Source organism: Hyperolius riggenbachi, chromosome 1 (genome assembly GCF_040937935.1).
Source record: "Hyperolius riggenbachi isolate aHypRig1 chromosome 1, aHypRig1.pri, whole genome shotgun sequence".
In the NCBI taxonomy this organism is placed as follows: domain Eukaryota; kingdom Metazoa; phylum Chordata; class Amphibia; order Anura; family Hyperoliidae; genus Hyperolius; species Hyperolius riggenbachi.
This window is the reverse complement of record NC_090646.1, coordinates 371,376,945-371,397,567: the sequence shown is the minus strand read 5'-3', so window position 1 is coordinate 371,397,567 and position 20,623 is coordinate 371,376,945. Positions and strand designations below refer to the sequence as shown.

The 20,623-nt window shown below is 43.5% G+C and overlaps 1 protein-coding gene across 3 annotated transcripts in view; it reads left to right on the top strand.

Annotated features, from left to right (window-relative positions):
- TSTD2 (thiosulfate sulfurtransferase like domain containing 2) overlaps positions 1 to 20,623 on the top strand; it is a 131,613-nt gene that overhangs the window by 102,083 nt on the left and 8,907 nt on the right. For all 3 annotated transcript variants that reach the window (XM_068234321.1, XM_068234322.1, XM_068234320.1), the window contains 3 exons: positions 3,138 to 3,243; positions 6,686 to 6,804; positions 16,282 to 16,440. In XM_068234321.1, coding sequence (XP_068090422.1) covers positions 3,138 to 3,243; positions 6,686 to 6,804; positions 16,282 to 16,440 — 384 coding nt within the window. The remainder of the gene's footprint in view (positions 1 to 3,137; positions 3,244 to 6,685; positions 6,805 to 16,281; positions 16,441 to 20,623) is intronic.

Genomic DNA, 20,623 nt, shown 5'->3' with positions numbered 1-20,623 from the left:
ACACAGATTAACGCATAGACACAAACCTTAAAATAAAAGGGATAAAATCAGAAAGTTCTTACTGTAGTTACAGCTGATCAGTCCATTTGGAGAATGAAGAAAACAAAGTCCAGTTAAGGTAGGCATTAATGTTAAGAGTCCTTTAAACGCAGCACGAGTTCGGTCCTTATTGAACACATGCTCCAAGCTCTTCTTTAGCAGATGAAATGAGGAAGGACAGGGCGGGCTCTGCTGGCCCCATTTTTATACAGTCTTAGAATTGGGGCTGGGTTACCTTCAAACTAGGTGGAGGGAAGGCGGGGTTATCTCCTAGCAGCAAGGTTGCCACCCCCAGACTCAGAGCAAGAAAATGTAGCATTTATTAATAATCTGTGTGACCCCGCCCCAGATTGGCGCATCGCAAATCCGAGGCTATATTCATAAGCAGCCTGCGACCCTGTATCGATTGAGGCTACACATGCGCTGTACGTAGGCTGAATAAAGTATTCTCCTGACTGACCCCTGACAGTTGGGGAACTGTAATTCAGGTGAATGATAGAACTGGCTTATGGTTATCAGAAAATTTGTTTTTTGTCTTTCCGTGACAAGCCTATTTTGAACTACAAATACATTAAAGTTTCCTTTGTCTGCGTGTAAGGTTTTGGAGGGAGCTCTTATTTGGTCAGTTCGATCTGGCTTTTGGGAGAGAGGGCTGTGGCAGGAAGTGGTCCTCCCCGTGAGGTAGAGCTAGGTGTGAAATTCTTTGCTGACCTGACACAGGATATGGGGGGAAGGTTACTGTACTCTGCAATGCTCTCAGAGGGGAGAAAAGAGAAAGGAAAGACATTTGTTTGTACATTTACACAGGACTGACAGTAATTGTGCTGGACCATACGAAAATCGTTGGTGATTATGCACGACTTTCCATAATGTTCACCACAGTCAGGGTAAGGCAGGGATGTATATTTGCAAGGTGGGAGACTGGAGTGCTAGGCAAGGCATATGCCTAGTACACACCATACAATTTACTGTAAGATTTTCTGTAATGCTGGGAATACACGGTAAGATTTATGCACCGGATTGAGCTGCTGGCTCGATCCTGGCGCATCCCCGCTCGTCCCCGCTGGCACCTGGATCGGTCCCCGCTTACGCTCCTTATCTTCCGCTCGTTTTCTGCCCATTGTCCGACCGCGGATATCGAGCGGGGACTCGAGCGCCTCGCTGATCAGACCTGTCGGAAATTATCAGGAGAATCCACCCGTGTATGCCCAGCATTGGATTTACCTGCCAGATAGATAATTTCCAACATGTTGGAAATTATCTAACTGTAACGATTGTGGAACTTTTTCCGTGAGCAGTGCACAACGCGTGCGCTGATACGGCGGAAATCCTCCACAAGCGTATAATTGCAGGCACCCAGCAAAAGGTGCTACGCACCCGTAGAGGGAAATTCCTGTCGGCAGATGGCGCTGGGGAGTGCAGAGGAACCAATCCTCTGTACCTCCACAAATGCCAGACAGGAATTGTACGAAGCGCAGAACGCAATCGCAAGAGAAGCGATTGCGAATGAGAACGAGCAAAGGGACAGGTTGTATGTGTGTGCGCCAATCTAGTCGCCACCCCGTGACCGGGCACACACAACAGCAGATACGAAACAGAAACGCAACCGCAAGAACGGCGATTGCCAGAAGTGACACAAGGCAGATCAGAACAGAATACGAGGATAGCAAAGGCACAGCAAATCATACAATGAGGAGATGCGGAAAATAACAAATGCTAGCTAACCGTGAACACCGCACTAATTCGCAACAGTGCACGCGGTTATGCGCGGTCTCCATGTGATAAGCACAATAGAGACAAGCACGCCTAACTAACCATCGACAGACAAACATGAAACAGAGGACGCGAGCGCTTGCTTAACGGTTACCTCACCGAGCCTCCAGCAAGCGATCGTAGCAGACAAGACAGACACACGAAAACAGGGACAAGCGAGAGACAGGATCCACAGCACCAGCGAAAGTGGCCAGCGCGATCCAGGAAGACAGAACAGAAGGATCCACAGCGCTAGCGAAAGATGCTAGCGCGATCCAAAGAGATAGAACAGAAGGATCCACAGCGCTAGCGCAAGATGCTAGTGCGATCCCAGTGAGACAGATCAGAAGAGATAGCTGGTAGCAACCGCTGCACCAGCTATACTCCAAGAACAGAGATCAGAACGATTTCCTGTCGACCACCTTTGGGACAGGACAATCGCAACAGACAAAACAGATAACAATCCTAACTGCCCTAGGGAACCTGCCTAGCACAGTTTCCAGGAATTACTCGAAGCTGATCTTCAAACAAAGAGCATGGCTGACACTCTCCAGAGTGTTTCACAGGAGGGAATCCATATGACCAGCCAAGCATTGTGGGAAAGACATAGTACTTATAGTACACGCCTCCAATGAATGTGGCCAGGCAATTTGCATGACAACGTATGCAAATTCCTCAGCAAGCACAAGCTGCAAAACTGACAGAAGCTCTTCTTTCCAGAGTCCTGCAGCATGCAAACCTACACAATGGTCAAAAAGCTGCCTGCCTGCACAGGCAGCTGAGCAAATCATCACACTAACCATCTATCTGCCTAGCAATTAAGCATTGTTCTACTCAGCAGGAGATAACCAGAAGACAATGCACCAGAGATAATGACCAGTCTCTACCAGTACTTTACAGAAAATAATCTAATTACAGATAATGTAACAGAAAAATCTAACAGAAAATTGTATGGTGTGTACTAGGCATTAGGATGGAAAATTGGGATATAAATGCTGGAAACTGTAGACTGGTATTTATACTTCTCTCTGTTTTGGGTGTCATAGGGTCAAACCTGACTTGACCCAACCAATAGCTGAAGAGCGGAGAGGTAGCAAGTTGCGCTGTAGAGTCAAGTTCATTTAGCCCATGAAACATTATTCGCTCCATCAGTTCGCTGGTCTTCAGTCCTCTGTTGAAGCTTACGGTATATCGGTTTTCCCCACCCTTTTGAAGAAAGATTTGACCTATGAAATGCACAGTGCATCTAAAAGAATTTTTGTTAAACACGCGCATGCAGCAAGAAATAGCTTTTGTCTTTTGAATAATTTGTTGATAATGTGCATTGCTTACTTTCATTTTTCCAGACAAGTGAAGGAGGTGCTCATTGCTTTCCTGACCTTCGCGTTGGAGTTTTCCAGGAAATAGTGCCATTGGGTGTTGATCCAGAAAAAATTCGCTATAAAGAAACAGGTAGGCTTATAAACAGATGAATCCTCCTTGTATATCAGCTGTGCACTCGAGGTGGTGTCTCCTATAAGAGATCACTAATCATAGCGTAATACTGTCTAATTAATGTCACACATGCTTTCCCCTTTAGTGTAGGTGCATCTACACACATGAATCTGCAACCCCAGTGTACAAGCGGCTCACCAGATTGTTGCCACCCCTTTCACTGGTGGGGGCTCTCCCTTAAATCACGGTACACCAGCTCAAGACTCAATAAAATCACTTCTTATAGGCTAGTTACACACCAGGACGTTGCGTTTAGGGGACGTTATAGGGCACATAACGTGCCACTAACGCAACGCCTGGTGCTCTCTGGTGTGGACGTCTGAGTGAGACGCGTTGTGCAGCTCACTCTGGCGTCAGTGATGCCGTGATGCGTACTCTTGGACGCATGCGGCATCACGTGGTCCCGCCCGGCCAATCGCCGCACAGAGCGGCCGCTCCAGGAAGTAAACACTACACGTCACTGAGTGCAGTGAATATTAATTAGCCATGTGCCCGGCCGCTCTCCCCTCCTCCCCAACATGACTGAGCATGAGCAAACAGTCTAACGCGACTTAGCCGCGTAGAACGCACAGCATGTAGCACTTTGCTGCGTTACAATGTAACGCAACGTGGGCATTGCATTGCTGTGCGTTGGGGGAGCGTTACAGGCTGCACTAACGTGCGCCTGTAACGTCCCTGTGTTCAAGAAGCCTAAATCCTCCATAAAAAAAAGTATGTAAAACATAAAACATCATCACATAGTATCAGTGAATAGACTAATGCCTGCACTAATGTGCGCACTTATGGACCCTCAATGGGTTAAAGAGACACTGAAGCGAAAAAAAATATATGATATAATAATTTGGTTGTGTACTATGAATAATTACTAGAAGATTAGCAGCAAAGAAAATATTCTCATATTTTTATTTTCATGTATATAGTGTTTTTTCTAACATTGCATCATTCTCTAATATGTGCAGATTACACAACACTCAGCATTCAAAATGATTCTTTCAGAGCAGTCTGTGAACTAATGACCTCTCCTCTGGCAGAGGAAAAGTAAAAAATTAACTAACAGTTGAGATAATAAAAGTCAGAAAACAGCCCTCTCCACAACTTTGAAAGTCGTAGAGCTTAATGGCTTTTTTGTATAGAGATAACAACTGGAGTTTCTTAAATCTTCCTGTACTGGAAACAATTAGACTGATGTATCTGATCTTAATGTTTTATTTCTTAGCTGTACTACACATACAAATCATAATATCATATTTTTTTTTTTCGCTTCAGTGTCTCTTTAAAGAGACTCCGTAACAAAAATTTCATCCGTTTTTTTTCCATCCTACAAGTTCCAAAAGCTATTCTAATGTGCTCTGGCTTACTGCAGCACGTTCTACTATCACCATCTCTGTAATAAATCAACTTATCTCTCTCTTGTCAGACTTGTCAGCCTGTGTTTGGAAGGCTGCCAAGTTCTTCAGTGTTGTGGTTCTGTGATGCATCTCCCCCCTCCAGGCCCCTCTCTGCACACTGCCTGTGTGTTATTTAGATTAGTGCAGCTTCTCTCTGCTCTATTATCTTTTACAAGCTGGATAAATCCTCCTCTGAGCTGGCTGGGCTTTCACATACTGAGGAATTACATACAGGCAGAGCTGCCTGCACTCTGCAAGAAGAAACAGCCTGACACTTCAGTGGAAGATAGCTGCAGGGGAAAAGAAACACACAAATTATCTCTTGAGATTAAAAAGGAAGGCTGTATACAGCCTGCTTGTGTATGGATGTATTTCCTATGTGTGGACATATTGTACATCAACCTACTTCCTGTTTTGGTGGCCATTTTGTTTGTTTATAAACAAACTTTTTAAAACTGTTTTTAACCACTTTTAATGCGGCGGGGAGCAGCGAAATTGTGACAGAGGGTAATAGGAGATGTCCCCTAACGCACTGGTATGTTTACCTTTGTGCAATTTTAACAATACATATTCTCTTTAAGGCATATCAGGAGTGCTAGTGTCTCGCAGGGCTCCCCAGCCAACCGATCCACTGTGACGTCCAGCAATTTTATGTCTCACTCTCTCCTGTCTGGCTAGCCCCGCACTTCCTGGAAACCACGCTGCTGTCCTGCTCACATCAGAAATACGGATACCTTTATGAATTCCTTTATAGTAAACTCTAAGCAACCGGGCAAAGTAGTTTAATATATCAGAAGTTTACTATATCAGAAATTGTCATACTCATACACAATCAAGCACACTATAGTAATATATCTTTATTCAGTCAATAATTGGGAGTCATTTTTTTCCCAGTGCTTCAGCAAATGATCAAGCTAGATGAAAATACAGTGTTCAGTAACTTCCATGCAGTAAATATGCAACAGCTTGCACAGGAAGCACAGGTCTCACCAGTTAGGCCTCATTCCCACGACATGCAAAAATGGTAGAGGGGCATAGACTGACCTTCTACTGTTCCCATCATATGCGCTGCACAGCAGTGTGATGTGCTATCGCACTGCTGTATGCATTTTTTGGAAACCGCATCGCTGACCCATTCACTGTAATGAATAGGATCAACAGCGCAGTTGGCGTGCAATTTCAGGCGTGGCGTTTCCAGGGGTTTCCCATCTGCTCCTCATACCTACCATTGCCATGCATGGACCCTCTGAACATGTTCTCATCGAGCGATCACAGCCGTATTCTGCCTGTGCGAATATGGGCTTGCCTGAGCAATAAGCCAAAGCAGCTCGTTCACCACTTTCCCTCTATACATTGTTTATATTCAGTTATCAACCTGATTTTCTATCAGAATTGTTATTATTCAATTTTGGGTTTATTTGTCCTGAGACCCTGAAGTGGGGACATAAAGTTAGGTAGGATCAGGTAGCCGCCATCTCCACCGCTCTCCACCGCTCCTGTGGCCCATACCTCCGTACTTTAATTTTTGTGACCTCTGGGGTTACGACGCTAGAAGGAAAGCGAGATGCTCTCTCAGCCTGAAGGGAGGCAGGGAGCGTGCAGGGAGAGACAGCTGCCCAATGGCAGCTGGGGAAAGCCTGCAACAACACCCCCAGTGGGCGTGAGTAGGTCATCCCCTTCCCACCTTCCCACCCCCCCGCCCCCCAGACCGCCTCGGGTTCTCTTTAAAGCTAACAGGAGCGAAGAACTCTAATATTAAAAGTACTTTTTGAAAAAAATATTCACCTAAGTTTTGAATATTTCTAAGATTCGGTGATCTGATTGAAAAACTCTGGCCATGCTATTTTTTAATAATTCTCTGCTAAAGCCTACAGAGTGCTGTTATAGTTGAGAGGATGAGGTTACCTATAATTCGAAACATGCTGAAACAGTTGCTATGTATAGTTAATGTATAGCTAATGCTGTGGAGCTTTCCTGTCCCATAACAATTTGTATTTTTTTTTCCTCTACAGCTACACATCTTTCTCCAGAGATATTTCATAGACGAGTGGAACAATATTTATTTGAAGGTCCTCCTGAACAAAAGGATACGGTTTTGCTGGACTGCCGGAATTTTTATGAAAGCAAAATAGTAAGTGCTTACATAAGTAATTTCCATTAGTGTTTCTTTATATCTCTGCTGCCTGGCCTGCAGTCCTCCAGTACCCACTGTGCAGCCGCTAGGCTATTTGGCCCAAATAATTCACAGCAGCCACCGCATTTATTTTGGGAAACATACAACATTATATGAAGTTCTTGCCCTGTTTTTTAACATGCATAGAAAAAGAAAGGAGTAACAGCTTAAAATCCCATACCTCTCTCATATGCAGGACATCAGGTAAGAGACAATGAGACAGCAACAAGACTAAGGCCTGAATGTTGGCCCGATACGCATGAGCCCTTTCCTGTTTCATGCATCAATAAAGACTGAATTCTCGCCCACTGTTGACCCTCAGATGTTAGCAGACTTGTTGCTACCTCATTTCTTATTAAAAATAACTGCTACCTGTTTCTCTGAACTGTTGGTAATGGTCCATAAAGGAATAGTTGTACTGGCACATTTCTGTGAGAAACAGGGAGCTTGGGATGCCTATACAGACACCACCTTAGCATTAAGGAACAAAAGTGATTTGCTTTCCAATAACCATCAGCTGACCATCTTTGTAGAGAATCTGCATACACAAGATTGTCTATTTTAGTTAAAAAATAAAAATAGAAAAAACCCTGTATCCTACTTTTCTGTGAAAACTTGGGACGGGAATGCAAAGCCAGTAAATAATGATTGGATTATTGGTTGCAAGATATTAATTGTAATGGTAGAAAAGAAAGCAATAGATGTTGGCCGTGTGGCTGGTGGAGACAGAATGGTGAATAGGCTGTGGATACACATGCAATTCGGTCCTGTAGTGTGCTCTGACCTGAAATCAATATTGGTGTATTTGAGTAGAAGAGATGGAGGCAGAGATTGACACTGTTGGGTCCGTTGTTTATTGATGAAGTGCATACACAATTGTGCAAAACCATGCATGAAATCACGTACATTAGTCAGTGGTGGGTGCGGGAAGGAAGCCCAGGCAAATGAAATATCTTATGTGATTAGTAATTATGGTACGACATAGGATAAAGGTGAAAGAGGCGCCCAAAGAAGATAAAATGCGTTAAAAACAAATAAAATGAAAAAAGTGAGGTGGCTTACCTCAATGAAGACAAATTCACGTATTGATAGAATTTTATTGCACTGGCAACGCGTTTCGTGGTTGCATACCCACTTCCTCAGGCCAAATAGCATTGCCTACAATCATCAGACAAGGCACTTAAAGAGAATCTGTACTCTAATATTCTTACACTAAAAAGCATACCATTCTATTCCTTATTTTCTCCTGTGCCCCTCTGTGCTGTTTCTGCCACTCTCTGCTGCAATCCTGGCTTGTAATTAACAGTTTTAGGCAGTGTTTACAAACAAACTAACCAGCTTGTGATGGGCTCACATAAACAGAGTGTGTGAGTCATACAGAGTGTGCAGGGGGCCTGCAGAGGGTGTGTATCGCTTCTATCCAATCACAAGCAGCCCTGCACATTCCACACATTCAAGCCTTAAGGTCCGTACACACGCCGGACTGGAGGCAACGACGGGTCCGTCGTCACCTCCCGCTGGGTGGGCGTTCCAGCGACAGTCCGGCGTGTGTACAGTCTGTCTGCAGACTGATACGGCTGTTTCTGAGCGATCCACCCGGCGGATCGCTCAGAAGCAGCCGTATCAGTCCGCCGACAGACTGTACACACGTCGGACTGTCGCTGGAACGCCCACCCAGCGGGAGGTGACAACAGACCCGTCGTTGCCTCCAGTCCGGCGTGTGTACGGACCTTTAGCCCGACAGACGGGACAGAGGAAAGGAGATAAGATTTATTACAGAGACAGTGCAATTAGGAAAGGCTGCAGTAAGCCAGAGCACATTAGAACAGGCCTAGGAACTTATAGGATAGAAGAACTAAGGCTGATAAATTTGTTACAGAGTCTCTTTAATGCCACAGCACTAACAGCATATCAAAATCATAATACTACCTTTAAGCCTCTTTCACACCAAGACGTTGCGTTTTAGGGGACGTTAAGGTCGCATAACGTCCCCTAACGCAACGCATGGTGATGGTATTAGGAGGACGCTACATAGAGCCGCGTTAAGCGGCTCTTGGTGCGCCTTTTTTGTCCTACAGACTGCAGAGACCACGTGATCTGAACACTCCGCATCACATGGTCCCGCCACCCACTCAGCGGCCGCTCCAGGAAGTAAACACTGCAGTGCAGTGAATAATAATTAGCCATGTGGCTGGCCAAAATAGTGGACTCTCCCCTCCTCTCCTGCACAAAACAATAATAAAAAACAACAACAGATTACTGAGCATGTGCAAACAGTCTAACACGGCTAAAACCACTTAGAATGCACAGCATGCTGCACTTTCATACAACGTCCAGTGTTACACTGTAACGCAACGTGGGCACTGTGAACAGCCCATTGATTTTTGATTACTGTGAGTTGGGCTGCGTTACAGACTGCTCTAACGTGCGCCTGTAACATCCCACTGTGAAAGCAGCCTTAACAAATACTACAGACAACATTGTATAGTGAGAATGAAAAAATAAATAACAGCATTCAAACAAATTTATGCATATAGAATTTGATTTCAACTATCAGAGGCAACTATCAGTGGCAGAACAGTTACATGCAATTTAAGTAAGGTTATAATATGCACACAAAATACATGACTGTAGTGCATTCAACGCTCAAATGCTTTGCATAAATTTGCATGCATATATTTGCATGCACGTGTAGCGGATGTGGTTCCATTTAAACAAAAGTTATTTTATTACATGAGGTCATGCTAAAATATGTGCATAATACAAAAGTATAAACGGTAATGCTATACAATTGCATGAAAAATATATATATAAAAGATTAAACATTAAAATCTCAGGCTAGGCATACTATACAATAAACAAATGCAGCTGCACTGGAGTATAGCCCCAGTGTCATACTGCTTATAAAAATAGCATGTCATTAATAAATAAGAACAAAAACATGTGCCTAAAGATAAATGCATACCTCCCAACTTTTTGAGATGAGAAAGAGGGACACTTAAGCCACGCCCCTGCCACACCCCTGATCACGCCCCCGTCACACCCCTAGTCACACATACCATAAAGATTTCATAAGAAAAATATGCTGTTTTATAATTCAGACCACACTGGTCCTTTCTATCCTGGTTCATTTTCCTTCATATTAACATTTTAAAATTAGTAATATATCAATTTAAAGGATGAGAATAAAGTTTAGAGTCAATCAAACATTTTTGGTAGAGAAATAGATATATTTACATAGAAAGATGGACAAAGTCCTGAAAGAGGGACAAATGAGGAGGAAAGAGGGACAGAGGGACAGGGCTCCCAAAGAGGGACAGTCCCTCCAAAAGAGGGGCAGTTGGGAGCTATGTAAATGTGCTATATGGTCCTGTGGTATATGGTTCCAGGGAGGGCTGCATCAATGGAACACTCCAAAAGTGTAAAGGGGGACAGAGCGGTGTGCATCATATCAATAGGATAAGTAAATGCACTATATAAACAGCATTCTGTGGTATGTGCTGCACTGTGTAAAGGACACTCTGCGTGACGTAAATGCTTAAATGTTTAGCATAGGGAAAAGGGTATATGTTGTGCTGTATAAACAGCGCTCTGTATAAAAAGAGATTAGCATGGCAGAGGAAGGGGATAAATACTGTGGCAATCGTACTCTATGCATATATATATATATATATATATATATATATATATATATATATATATATATATATATATATATATATATATATATATATATATATTATTATTATTATTGATTTATAAAGCGCCAACATATTCCGTGGCGCTGTACAAAGTAAGAAACAAACATGGGGTACATAATAATACAGACAATGGTGTACACCAATATACAAGATACATAATTAGTGACAAAATACAAAGAATGATACAAAATACAAATTATAGAATTGGTAATGACAGTGATAAAATTAACATGATGAATAAAATGTATAATGGTTACCAAGACACAAAAGGGGGAGAGAGCCCTGCCCTTGCGAGCTTACAATCTAAAGGGAATGGGGGGAAACAAGAGGAGGGGTAGTATGCAGCAAATATATAGAGGCTTTGTGTTTTAGGATACCTAGTAGGAGTGCAATTTGGTCTTAGTACAAAGGGAAGTGGCCTAAGGTAGAGCATATGCTTGTCGGAACAAGTGTGTTTTTAGAGAGCGTTTAAAGGTAGCAAAGGTTGGCGAGTGACGGATGTGTTGTGGGAGGGCATTCCAGAGGAGGGGTGAAGCGCGTGCGAAGTCTTGTAAACGTGAATGTGAGGAGTTGATTCTAGAGGAGGACAACAGAAGATCATGTGCCGATCTGAGATTGCGATTGGGTTTGTATCTGGAGATTAATGAGGATATGTACCGGGGGGAGAGATCGTGGAGAGCTTTGTAGGTTAGGGTTAGGAGTTTGAACTGAATCCTCTGGTTAATTGGCAGCCAGTGAAGAGCTTGACAAAGAGGGTCGGCAAAGGAAGATCGAGAAGAGAGATGAATGAGACGAGCAGCTGAGTTCAGTACTGACTGGAGCGGGGCCAGTTTGTTAGACGGTAGTCCACAAAGTAGTACGTTGCAGTAGTCCAGACGAGAAATTATGAGAGCATGTATTAACATTTTAGTTGTGTCTTGAGTGAGAAAGGGACGGATGCGAGATATGTTTTTGAGTTGGAGATGGCAGGAGCTGGTTATGGAGTGAACATGAGTAATAAAAGAGAGAGATGAATCGAATATCACCCCCAAGCACCGAGCTTTGGGAACTGAAGTTATGGGAGTGTTATTAACATTTATTGTTACTTCAGGCAGGGAGGTGGACAGAGACGGTGGAAAAATTATTAGTTCCGTTTTACTCATGTTAAGTTTTAGGAAGCGAGAGGACATGGAGGATATAGCAGACAAGCAGTCAGGAACACGTTTAAGGAGGGAGTTAAGGTCTGGGGCAGAGAGGTACAGTTGTGTATCGTCTGCATAGAGGTGGTATTGAAACCCGAATGAGTTGATTAAATCACCAAGACCATGCATGTAGATGGAAAAGAGGAGGGGACCAAGGACAGAGCCTTGGGGAACCCCGACAGACAAAGCATGAGTAGAAGAGATCTGATCTGAGTAGGAGACTGTGAAGGACCTTCCAGAGAGGTAGGAAGATAACCATGTGAGAGCAAGACCCTTTATTCCGACATTTGAAAGTATTTGTAGGAGTAAGGTGTGGTCGACAGTATCAAATGCTGATGACAGGTCAAGAAGGATGAGTATGGAAAATTGACCTTTGGATTTGGCTGTAAGAAGGTCATTGGCCACTTTGGTAAGGGCTGTTTCCGTGGAGTGGTTAGAGCGAAAGCCAGACTGGAACTGATCAAGTAGGGAGTTAGCAGATAAATAATGGCTTAATTCTGCATGTATATGGCGTTCAAGTAGTTTGGATGCAAATGGGAGAAGTGACACTGGGCGGTAGTTGGCAAGTGTGGTAGGATCTAGAGAGGGTTTTTTAAGTAGTGGTGTCACAACAGCTTTTTTGAGTGGGGACGGAAAGATGCCAGTAGAGAGGGAGAGGTTAAATAGCGTTGTTAGTGCAGGCAAGAGAGATGAGGATAGCTGCGGAATGAAATGGGAGGGAATAGGATCCAAAGAACAGGTGGTTAGATTAGCTTTGGCAATTTTAGAGGAAAGAGAGTGTTCAGAGAGTGGAGAGAAGGCAGTTAGAGAACAGTCAATGAGAGGTGTGGAGGTGGGATTTGAGGGCCGCATGGAGAATTCACTTCTGATTTTGTCAATTTTATCAGTGAAGTATGTTGCAAATTCTTCAGCTGATAAGCAAGATGAAGGAGGAGGAGGAGGGGGATGGAGAACGGAGTTGAAGGTGCTGAACAAGCGTTTTGGATTGTGTAAATGGGCGGATATTAGGGAAGAAAAATAGGACTTTTTTGCCACAGAGAGTGTGTTTCTGAAGTTGTTCAAGGCAATTTTATATAAGATGAAGTCCTCACTTGTGTTACTTTTCCTCCAACGCCGTTCAGCTGCTCTAGAGCATCTTTTTAACTGTTTAGTGGTTTTGGTCATCCAGGGTTGGCGACAGACATGGTGAGGGCGGGCATTGACGAGGGAGGTGAAGTCATCCATGACTTTTGTAATGGAGCTGTTGTAGTGTATAGCAGCCGAGTCTGGGTCAGTGAAGGATTGTTTGAGGAGAGGTGCCAGGGCATCAGAGACAGTTTGAATGTCAAGATTGCGATAGTTTCTTCGAGTATGTGAGCGTGCTTGTGCCAGGGTGGTAGGAAAAGAGGAGGAGAGAGAGAAGCTAAGTAGGTTATGGTCAGAGAGTGGTAGTGGATCATTAGTAAAGTCAGTGACAGAGCAGAGACGAGTGAATACAAGGTCAAGCGTATGGCCAACAGTGTGGGTTGAGGTAGAGGACCACTGAGACAAGCCATAGGAGGAAGTGAGTGATAGAAGTTTTTTGGAGACAGTGTTATTGGTGTCAATAGGAATGTTAAAATCACCCATGATGATGGTAGGGATGTCAGAGGAGAGGAACTGGAGAAGCCAGGCAGAGAAATGATCCAAGAAAACAGAAGCAGGGCCTGGAGGGCGGTAAATAACTGCAATTTGGAGGTTCAAGGGAGAGTATAGTCGGACTGCATGGACTTCAAAGGATGGCAGGGAGAGAGAGGGAATAGGAGTAAGAGGCTTGAAGGAGCATTTGTCTGAGAGGAGAATGCCCACACCACCACCATGCTTATTCCCACCTCTAGGAGTGTGGCTAAAGTGGAAACCTCCATAGGAGAGGGCGGCAGGTGAGACTGTGTCAGAAGGGGTCAGCCAGGTTTCAGTGATCCCAAAGAATGTGAAAGCATTGGAAATGAAAAGATCATGGATAAAGGGCAGTTTGTTGCAGACTGAGCGGGCATTCCAGAGGGCAGCCGAGATCGGAGGGGGTGTAGGGGGAAGGAGTGGAATATTAATAAGGTTACAGTAACAGGGAGGGAAATTTGATTTATTGCAAACAGTGTGATTAGCAGGGGGGAGTGGGGGTCCAGGGTTAGGTGAAATGTCCCCAGCAACAAGGAGGAGGAGAAGGCAGATATAGCGGAGCAGAAGTTGCGGTGTAGACTTATATTTAGACGTGGTGTGACATGGAAGGTGAGGTTGTAAGTACAAGAAAATCTCATGAGAGGCGAGCTGTGGAGTGGATAGGAGGGATGGTGAAATGTACAGCATATTGCTGACAGCAGGGGGATGTAGTGTGTGGAGAGATTTGAGGATGGCTGGGGAGAGCAGGCAGATAGTAAACACTAGGTTAAACATTTTTGCAACTAACCAGAGAAGCAGAGTTTTCTGTCAGTTCCTTCTGTTCCCTTCTGGTTCAATTTCTGGTCTAATTTTGGTCGTTGTATTTTCTTTACACTTAGAGTTACAGATGCACTTTGAGTTCAGATGCTCAAAACTGACCAGTGGTCAAAATTGACCTCCTATGCTAGCTATATGCAAACAGGCTGCCAGCATCTTAATTAGCAGACTGAATGCATATATATATGAATGCGTATATATATATATATATATATATATACATATACATATACATATACATATACATATACATACACATACACACACACACACAGAGGGGCTGCAGCAAACAACAGGAAAGCAGTGACAGGGGCTCTTGGTTATGCTTTAACGCGCTTAAGCTCACCGTCTGCGCCAAAGTGTCCCCAATCTGGTGGGTCCTACTCTACCATGCAAAATGCCAGTTTTTAGAAGCAGTCTAGTGGGAATTAATCCAAAAACCCAAGCGTCAACTAAATGGGAAAAAGAGAGATTAACACCTCACCCTTCACTAGCTACCAAATGAACTCTCTGAACATGTGCAATGCACTCATTTATATACTTAACTGTGCTAGAGGTGGGCGTGGTTATGCAGGCTCACAGGGGAAAGTTATAAATAAATACCAAGGGGTAAGCAGCACAAACCAATTTTTATGCAATTCTATGCAAAGCATGCACGCAGCGCTGGAGGTTAAGCGCATTAAAGCATAACCAAGAGCCCCTGTCACTGTTTTCCTGTTGTGTGCTGCAGCCCCTCTGTATTTATATATTTCTTATGGAGTCTGGGGACCTCCAGCGCTGCGTGCATGCTTTGCATAGAATTGCATAAAAATTGGTTTGTGCTGCTCACCCCTTGGTAATATATATATGTATGTAGTAGGAGCATAACACCATAAGAGGGAGCACATGGATTAATTAAGCAAATACATTTCTTACCTAATAGTGCTTGTAGCCACAAATAAGGCGCCTCTAGTGTTCCAGGTAGTGGTGCCTCTCCTAAACAGCTTTAGATTCAATCAGCAGCTGTCTCACATCAGAGGCAGACCCCTGTGATTGGATAGTGTCATGGTGTCATCACACATGACATCAGATGCTCTAATACAGAGGTCATCAAACGTTTTGGGTCGAGGGCCGGGTCAACATACTTCAGACTGCTGGGGGGCCGGAGTATACATAAGATGATGTCTTTGCGGGCCAGACAGTGAAGCATACCCAGGTGACAACCTGAAGTCCAATTGGACTGCAGTGTCACCTGATGTGAAATTTGATTGGAAACCAGCAAATTATTGCTTTCTGGCTTCCATGTGGATGGGTGGTGCCAGCACTCCTATTCTATTTGTGAACCATCAATATTTAAAGATTAGCTAACCACATTTATAAGTAATACATTTTGTGCGTGGGGGGCCGGTAAAAAAGCCTCAGGGGGCCGCATTCGGCCCGGCGGCCTTAGTTTGAAGACCACTGTTTTAATAGTAATTTTAGGTAATGGCAACTCTTCCATAGTATAAAAACTGGAATTTTCCGGCCACCAGAGGGAGCCAGAGTCTATTGAAAGATTCAGACGATAGTAGTGACTTGTGTAAGGAAAGGTCACCAGAGGGAGCTCTAAGTGATAGAAATAATATATAAAAAATATATATAAATAGAAGAAATAAGAAGAGATGGAGACAGAGATTGACACTGCAGGGTCCATTGTTTATTGATGAAGTGCATACACAATTGTGTAAAACCATGCATGAAATCACGTACATTAGTCAGTGGTGGGTGCTGGAAGGAAGGTAGCCCAGGCAAATGAAATATCTTATGTGATTAGTAATTATGGTACGACATACTTCATGCTGCCTTTTTTTGTATTACATTTCTTTTTAATAAGCAAATCCATCATTGAAATTTAGAATTCATTGAGTTTGATGTCTTATTGAAACATGCAAAGGATTAAAAGAATAGCTAAGATGCAGCATTCATTTTTCTAAGCCGTATTAACTGATTACTTGCGTTAGAGTGGAAAAATATTTGTATTTATAAATATCTTTCCCCTGTGAGAGTTTTTTTATGCCTGTACATCCCATGTGGCTATTGGAAAAGAGTTGTCAGCATTAATTGTATTCTTACTGTTCATTTAGGGGCAGTTCCAGAATTGCCTGGCTCCAGACATAAGGAAATTCAGCTACTTTCCAGACTACGTTGACAAGAATCTGGACTTATTTAAGGATAAGACTGTGCTAATGTACTGCACAGGAGGAATACGCTGTGAACGTGGTTCAGCTTACCTCAGGTCAAAGGTAAGAAGTTAAATTATTGTGCTAAGGTGAACCCCCCCCCCCCCCCTATACTACAGTAATTTAAAATTTGTTGACCAGGGCATTAGTTTAATAATGTATGTGTAAGTGTATAAAGAATAGGTAACAGCAGTACCTAGTAGGTAAAGCCGTACTGCCTTCTGGAAGGGGGAGTGTGACCAAGCTGCCACACAGCACCTATCCCAATCAGAACTTGTGAGGGCGGTGTGGCCGCCCCGCCACTCTCCACAAAGATGTCAATGTGTAGGGGCTTAGTGCAACCAGTGAGGAATTGAAGCTTGGACTCCTTGTTTCTTCAGACTTTGCAAACAAAAGCCTACCTGTAACTTGGGTTTAGGGGGGTGGTCCAAGAAGATATGGGCCTCAATTCACTAAGCTTAACTCTTGTCTTTAACCACTTGAGGACCGTGGGCTTTACACCCCTTAAGGACCGGCCACTTTTTTTCCATTCAGACCACTGCAGCTTTCACGGTTTATTGCTCGCTCATACAACCTACCACCTAAATGAATTTGCCTCCTTTTCTTGTCACTAATAAAGCTTTCTTTTGGTGCTATTTGATTGCTCCTGCGATTTTTACTTTTTATTATATTCATCAAAAAAGACATGAATTTTGGCAAAAAAATGATTTTTTTAACTTTCTGTGCTGACATTTTTCAAATAAAGTAAAATTTCTGTATACATGCAGCGCGAAAAATGTGGACAAACATGTTTTTGATTAAAAAAAAACTCATTCAGTGTATATTTATTGGTTTGGGTAAAAGTTATAGCGTTTACAAACTATGGTGCAAAAAGTGAATTTTCCCATTTTAAAGCATCTATGACTTTTCTGACCACCTGTCATGTTTCATGAGGGGCTAGAATTCCAGGATAGTATAAATACCCCCCAAATGACCCCATTTTGGAAAGAAGACATCCCAAAGAGGCTGAGAGGCATAGTGAGTTCATAGAAGATATTCATTTTTGTCACAAGTAAGCGGAAAATCACACTTTGTAACAAAAAAAAAAAGTTACCATTTCTTCTAACTTGCGACAAAAAAAAATGAAATCTGCCACGGACTCACCATGCCCCTCTCTGAATACCTTGAAGTGTCTACTTTCCAAAATGGGGTCATTTGTGGGGTGTGTTTACTGTCCTCGCATTTTGGGGGGTGCTAATTTGTAAGCACCCCTGTAAAGCCTAAAGGTGCTCATTGGACTTTGGGCCCCTTAGCGCAGTTAGGCTGCAAAAAAGTGCCACACGTGGTATTGCCGTACTCAGGAGAAGTAGTATAATGTGTTTTGAGGTGTATTTTTACACATACCCATGCTGGGTGGGAGAAATATCTCTGTAAATGACAGTTTTTAATTTTTTTTACACACAATTGTCCATTTACAGAGATCTTTCTCCCACTCAGCATGGGTATGTGTACAAATACACCCCAAAACACATTATACTACTTCTCCTGAGTACGGCGATACCACATGTGTGGCACTTTTTTGCACCCTAACTGCGCTAAGGGGCCCAAAGTCCAATGAGTACCATTAGGATTTCACAGGTCATTTTGAGAAATTTTGTTTCACGACTACTCCTCACGGTTTAGGGCCCCTAAAATGCCAGGACAGTATAGGAACCCCACAAATGACCCCATTTTAGAAAGAAGACACCCCAAGGTATTCCGTTAGTAGTACGGTGAGTTCATAGAAGATTTTATTTTTTGTCACAAGTTAGCGGAAAATGACACTTTGTGAAAAAAAACAATAAAAATCAATTTCCGCTAACTTGTGACAAAAAATAAAATCTTCTATGAACTCACCGTACTACTAACAGAATACCTTGGGGTGTCTTCTTTCTAAAATAGAGTCATTTGTGGGGTTCCTATACTGTCCTGGCATTTTAGGGGCCCTAAACCGTGAGGAGTAGTCTTGAAACAAAAATGACCTGTGAAAACCTAAAGGTACTCATTGGACTTTGGGCCCCTTAGCGCAGTTAGGGTGCAAAAAAGTGCCACACATGTGGTATTGCCGTACTCGGGAGAAGTAGTACAATGTGTTTTGGGGTGTATTTTTACACATACCCATGCTGGGTGGGAGAAATAACTCTGTAAATGGACAATTGTGTGTAAAAAAAATCAAAAGATTGTCATTTACAGAGGTATTTCTCCCACCCAGCATGGGTATGTGTAAAAATACACCCCAAAACACATTATACTACTTCTCCCGAGTACGGCGATACCACATGTGTGGCACTTTTTTGCACCCTAACTGCGCTAAGGGGCCCAAAGTCCAATGAGTACCTTTAGGATTTCACAGGTCATTTTTGTTTCAAGACTACTCCTCACGGTTTAGGGCCCCTAAAATGCCAGGACAGTATAGGAACCCCACAAATGACTCTATTTTAGAAAGCAGACACCCCAAGGTATTCCGTTAGGAGTATGGTGAGTTCATAGAAGTTTTTATTTTTTTGTCACAAGTTAGCGGAAATTGATTTTAATTGTTTTTTTTCACAAAGTGTCATTTTCCGCTAACTTGTGACAAAAAATAAAATCTTCTATGAACTCATCATACTCCTAACGGAATACCTTTGGGTGTCTTCTTTCTAGAATGGGGTCATTTGTGGGGTTCCTATACTGCCCTGGCATTTTAGGGGCCCTAAACCGTGAGGAGTAGTCTTAAAACCAAATGTCGCAAAATGACCTGTGAAATCCTAAAGGTACTCATTGGACTTTGGGCCCCTTAGCGTACTTAGGGTGTAAAAAAGTGCCACACATGTGGTACCGCCGTACTCAGGAGAAGTAGTATAATGTGTTTTGGGGTGTATTTTTACACATACCCATGCTAAGTGGGAGAAATATCTCTGTAAATGACAATTGTTTGATTTTTTTTTAACACACAATTGTCCATTTACATAGAAATTTCTCCCACCCAGCATGGGTATGTGTAAAAATACACCCCAAAACACATTATACTACTTTTCCTGAGTACGGCGGTACCACATGTGTGACACTTTTTTGCAGCCTAGGTGCGCTAAGGGGCCCAACGTCCTATTCACAGGTCATTTTGAGGCATTTGTTTTCTAGACTACTCCTCGCGGTTTAGGGCCCTTAAAATGCCAGAGCAGTATTGGAACCCCACAAGTGACCCCATTTTAGAAAGAAGACACCCCATGGTATTCCGTTAGGTGTATGGCGAGTTCATAGAAGATTTTATTTTTTGTCACAAGTTAGTGAAAAATGACACTTTGTGAAAAAAAACAATAAAAATCAATTTCCGCTAACTTTTGACAAAAAATAAAATCTTCTATGAACTCGTCATACACCTAACAGAATACCTTGGGGTGTCTTTTTTTCTAAAACGGGGTCACTTGTGGGGTTCCTATACCGCCCTGGCATTTTACGGGCCCAAAACCGTGAGTAGTCTGGAAACCAAATGTCTCAAAATGACTGTTCAGGGGTATAAGCATTTGCAAATTTTGATGACAGGTGGTCTATGAGGGGGCGAATTTTGTGGAACCGGTCATAAGCAGGGTGGCTTTTTAGATGACAGGTTGTATTGGGCCTGATCTGATGGATAGGAGTGCAAGGGGGGTGACAGGAGGTGATTGATGGGTGTCTCAGGGGGTGGTTAGAGGGGGGAATAGATGCAATCAATGCACTGGGGAGGTGATCGGAAGGGGGTCTGAGGGGGATCTGAGGGTTTGGCAGAGCGATCAGGAGCCCACACGTGGCAAATTAGGGCCTGATCTGATGGGTAGGTGTGCTAGGGGGTGACAGGAGGTGATTGATGGGTGTCTCAAGGTGTGATTAGAGGGGGGAATAGATGCAAGCAATGCACTGGCGAGGTGATCAGGGCTGGGGTCTGAGGGCATTCTGAGGGTGTGGGCGGGTGATTGAGTGCCCTAGGGGCAGATAGGGGTCTAATCTGATAGGTAGCAGTGACAGGGGGTGATTGATGGGTAATTAGTGGGTGTTTAGGGTAGAGAACAGATCTAAACACTGCACTTGGGAGGTGATCGGACGTCGGATCTGCGGGCGATCTATTGGTGTGGGTGGGTGATCAGATTGCCCGCAAGGGGCAGGTTAGGGGCTGATTGATGGGTGGCAGTGACAGCGGGTGATGGGTGGCAGTGACAGGGGGTGATTGATGGGTGGCAGTGACAGGGGGTGATTGATGGGTGATTGATAGGTG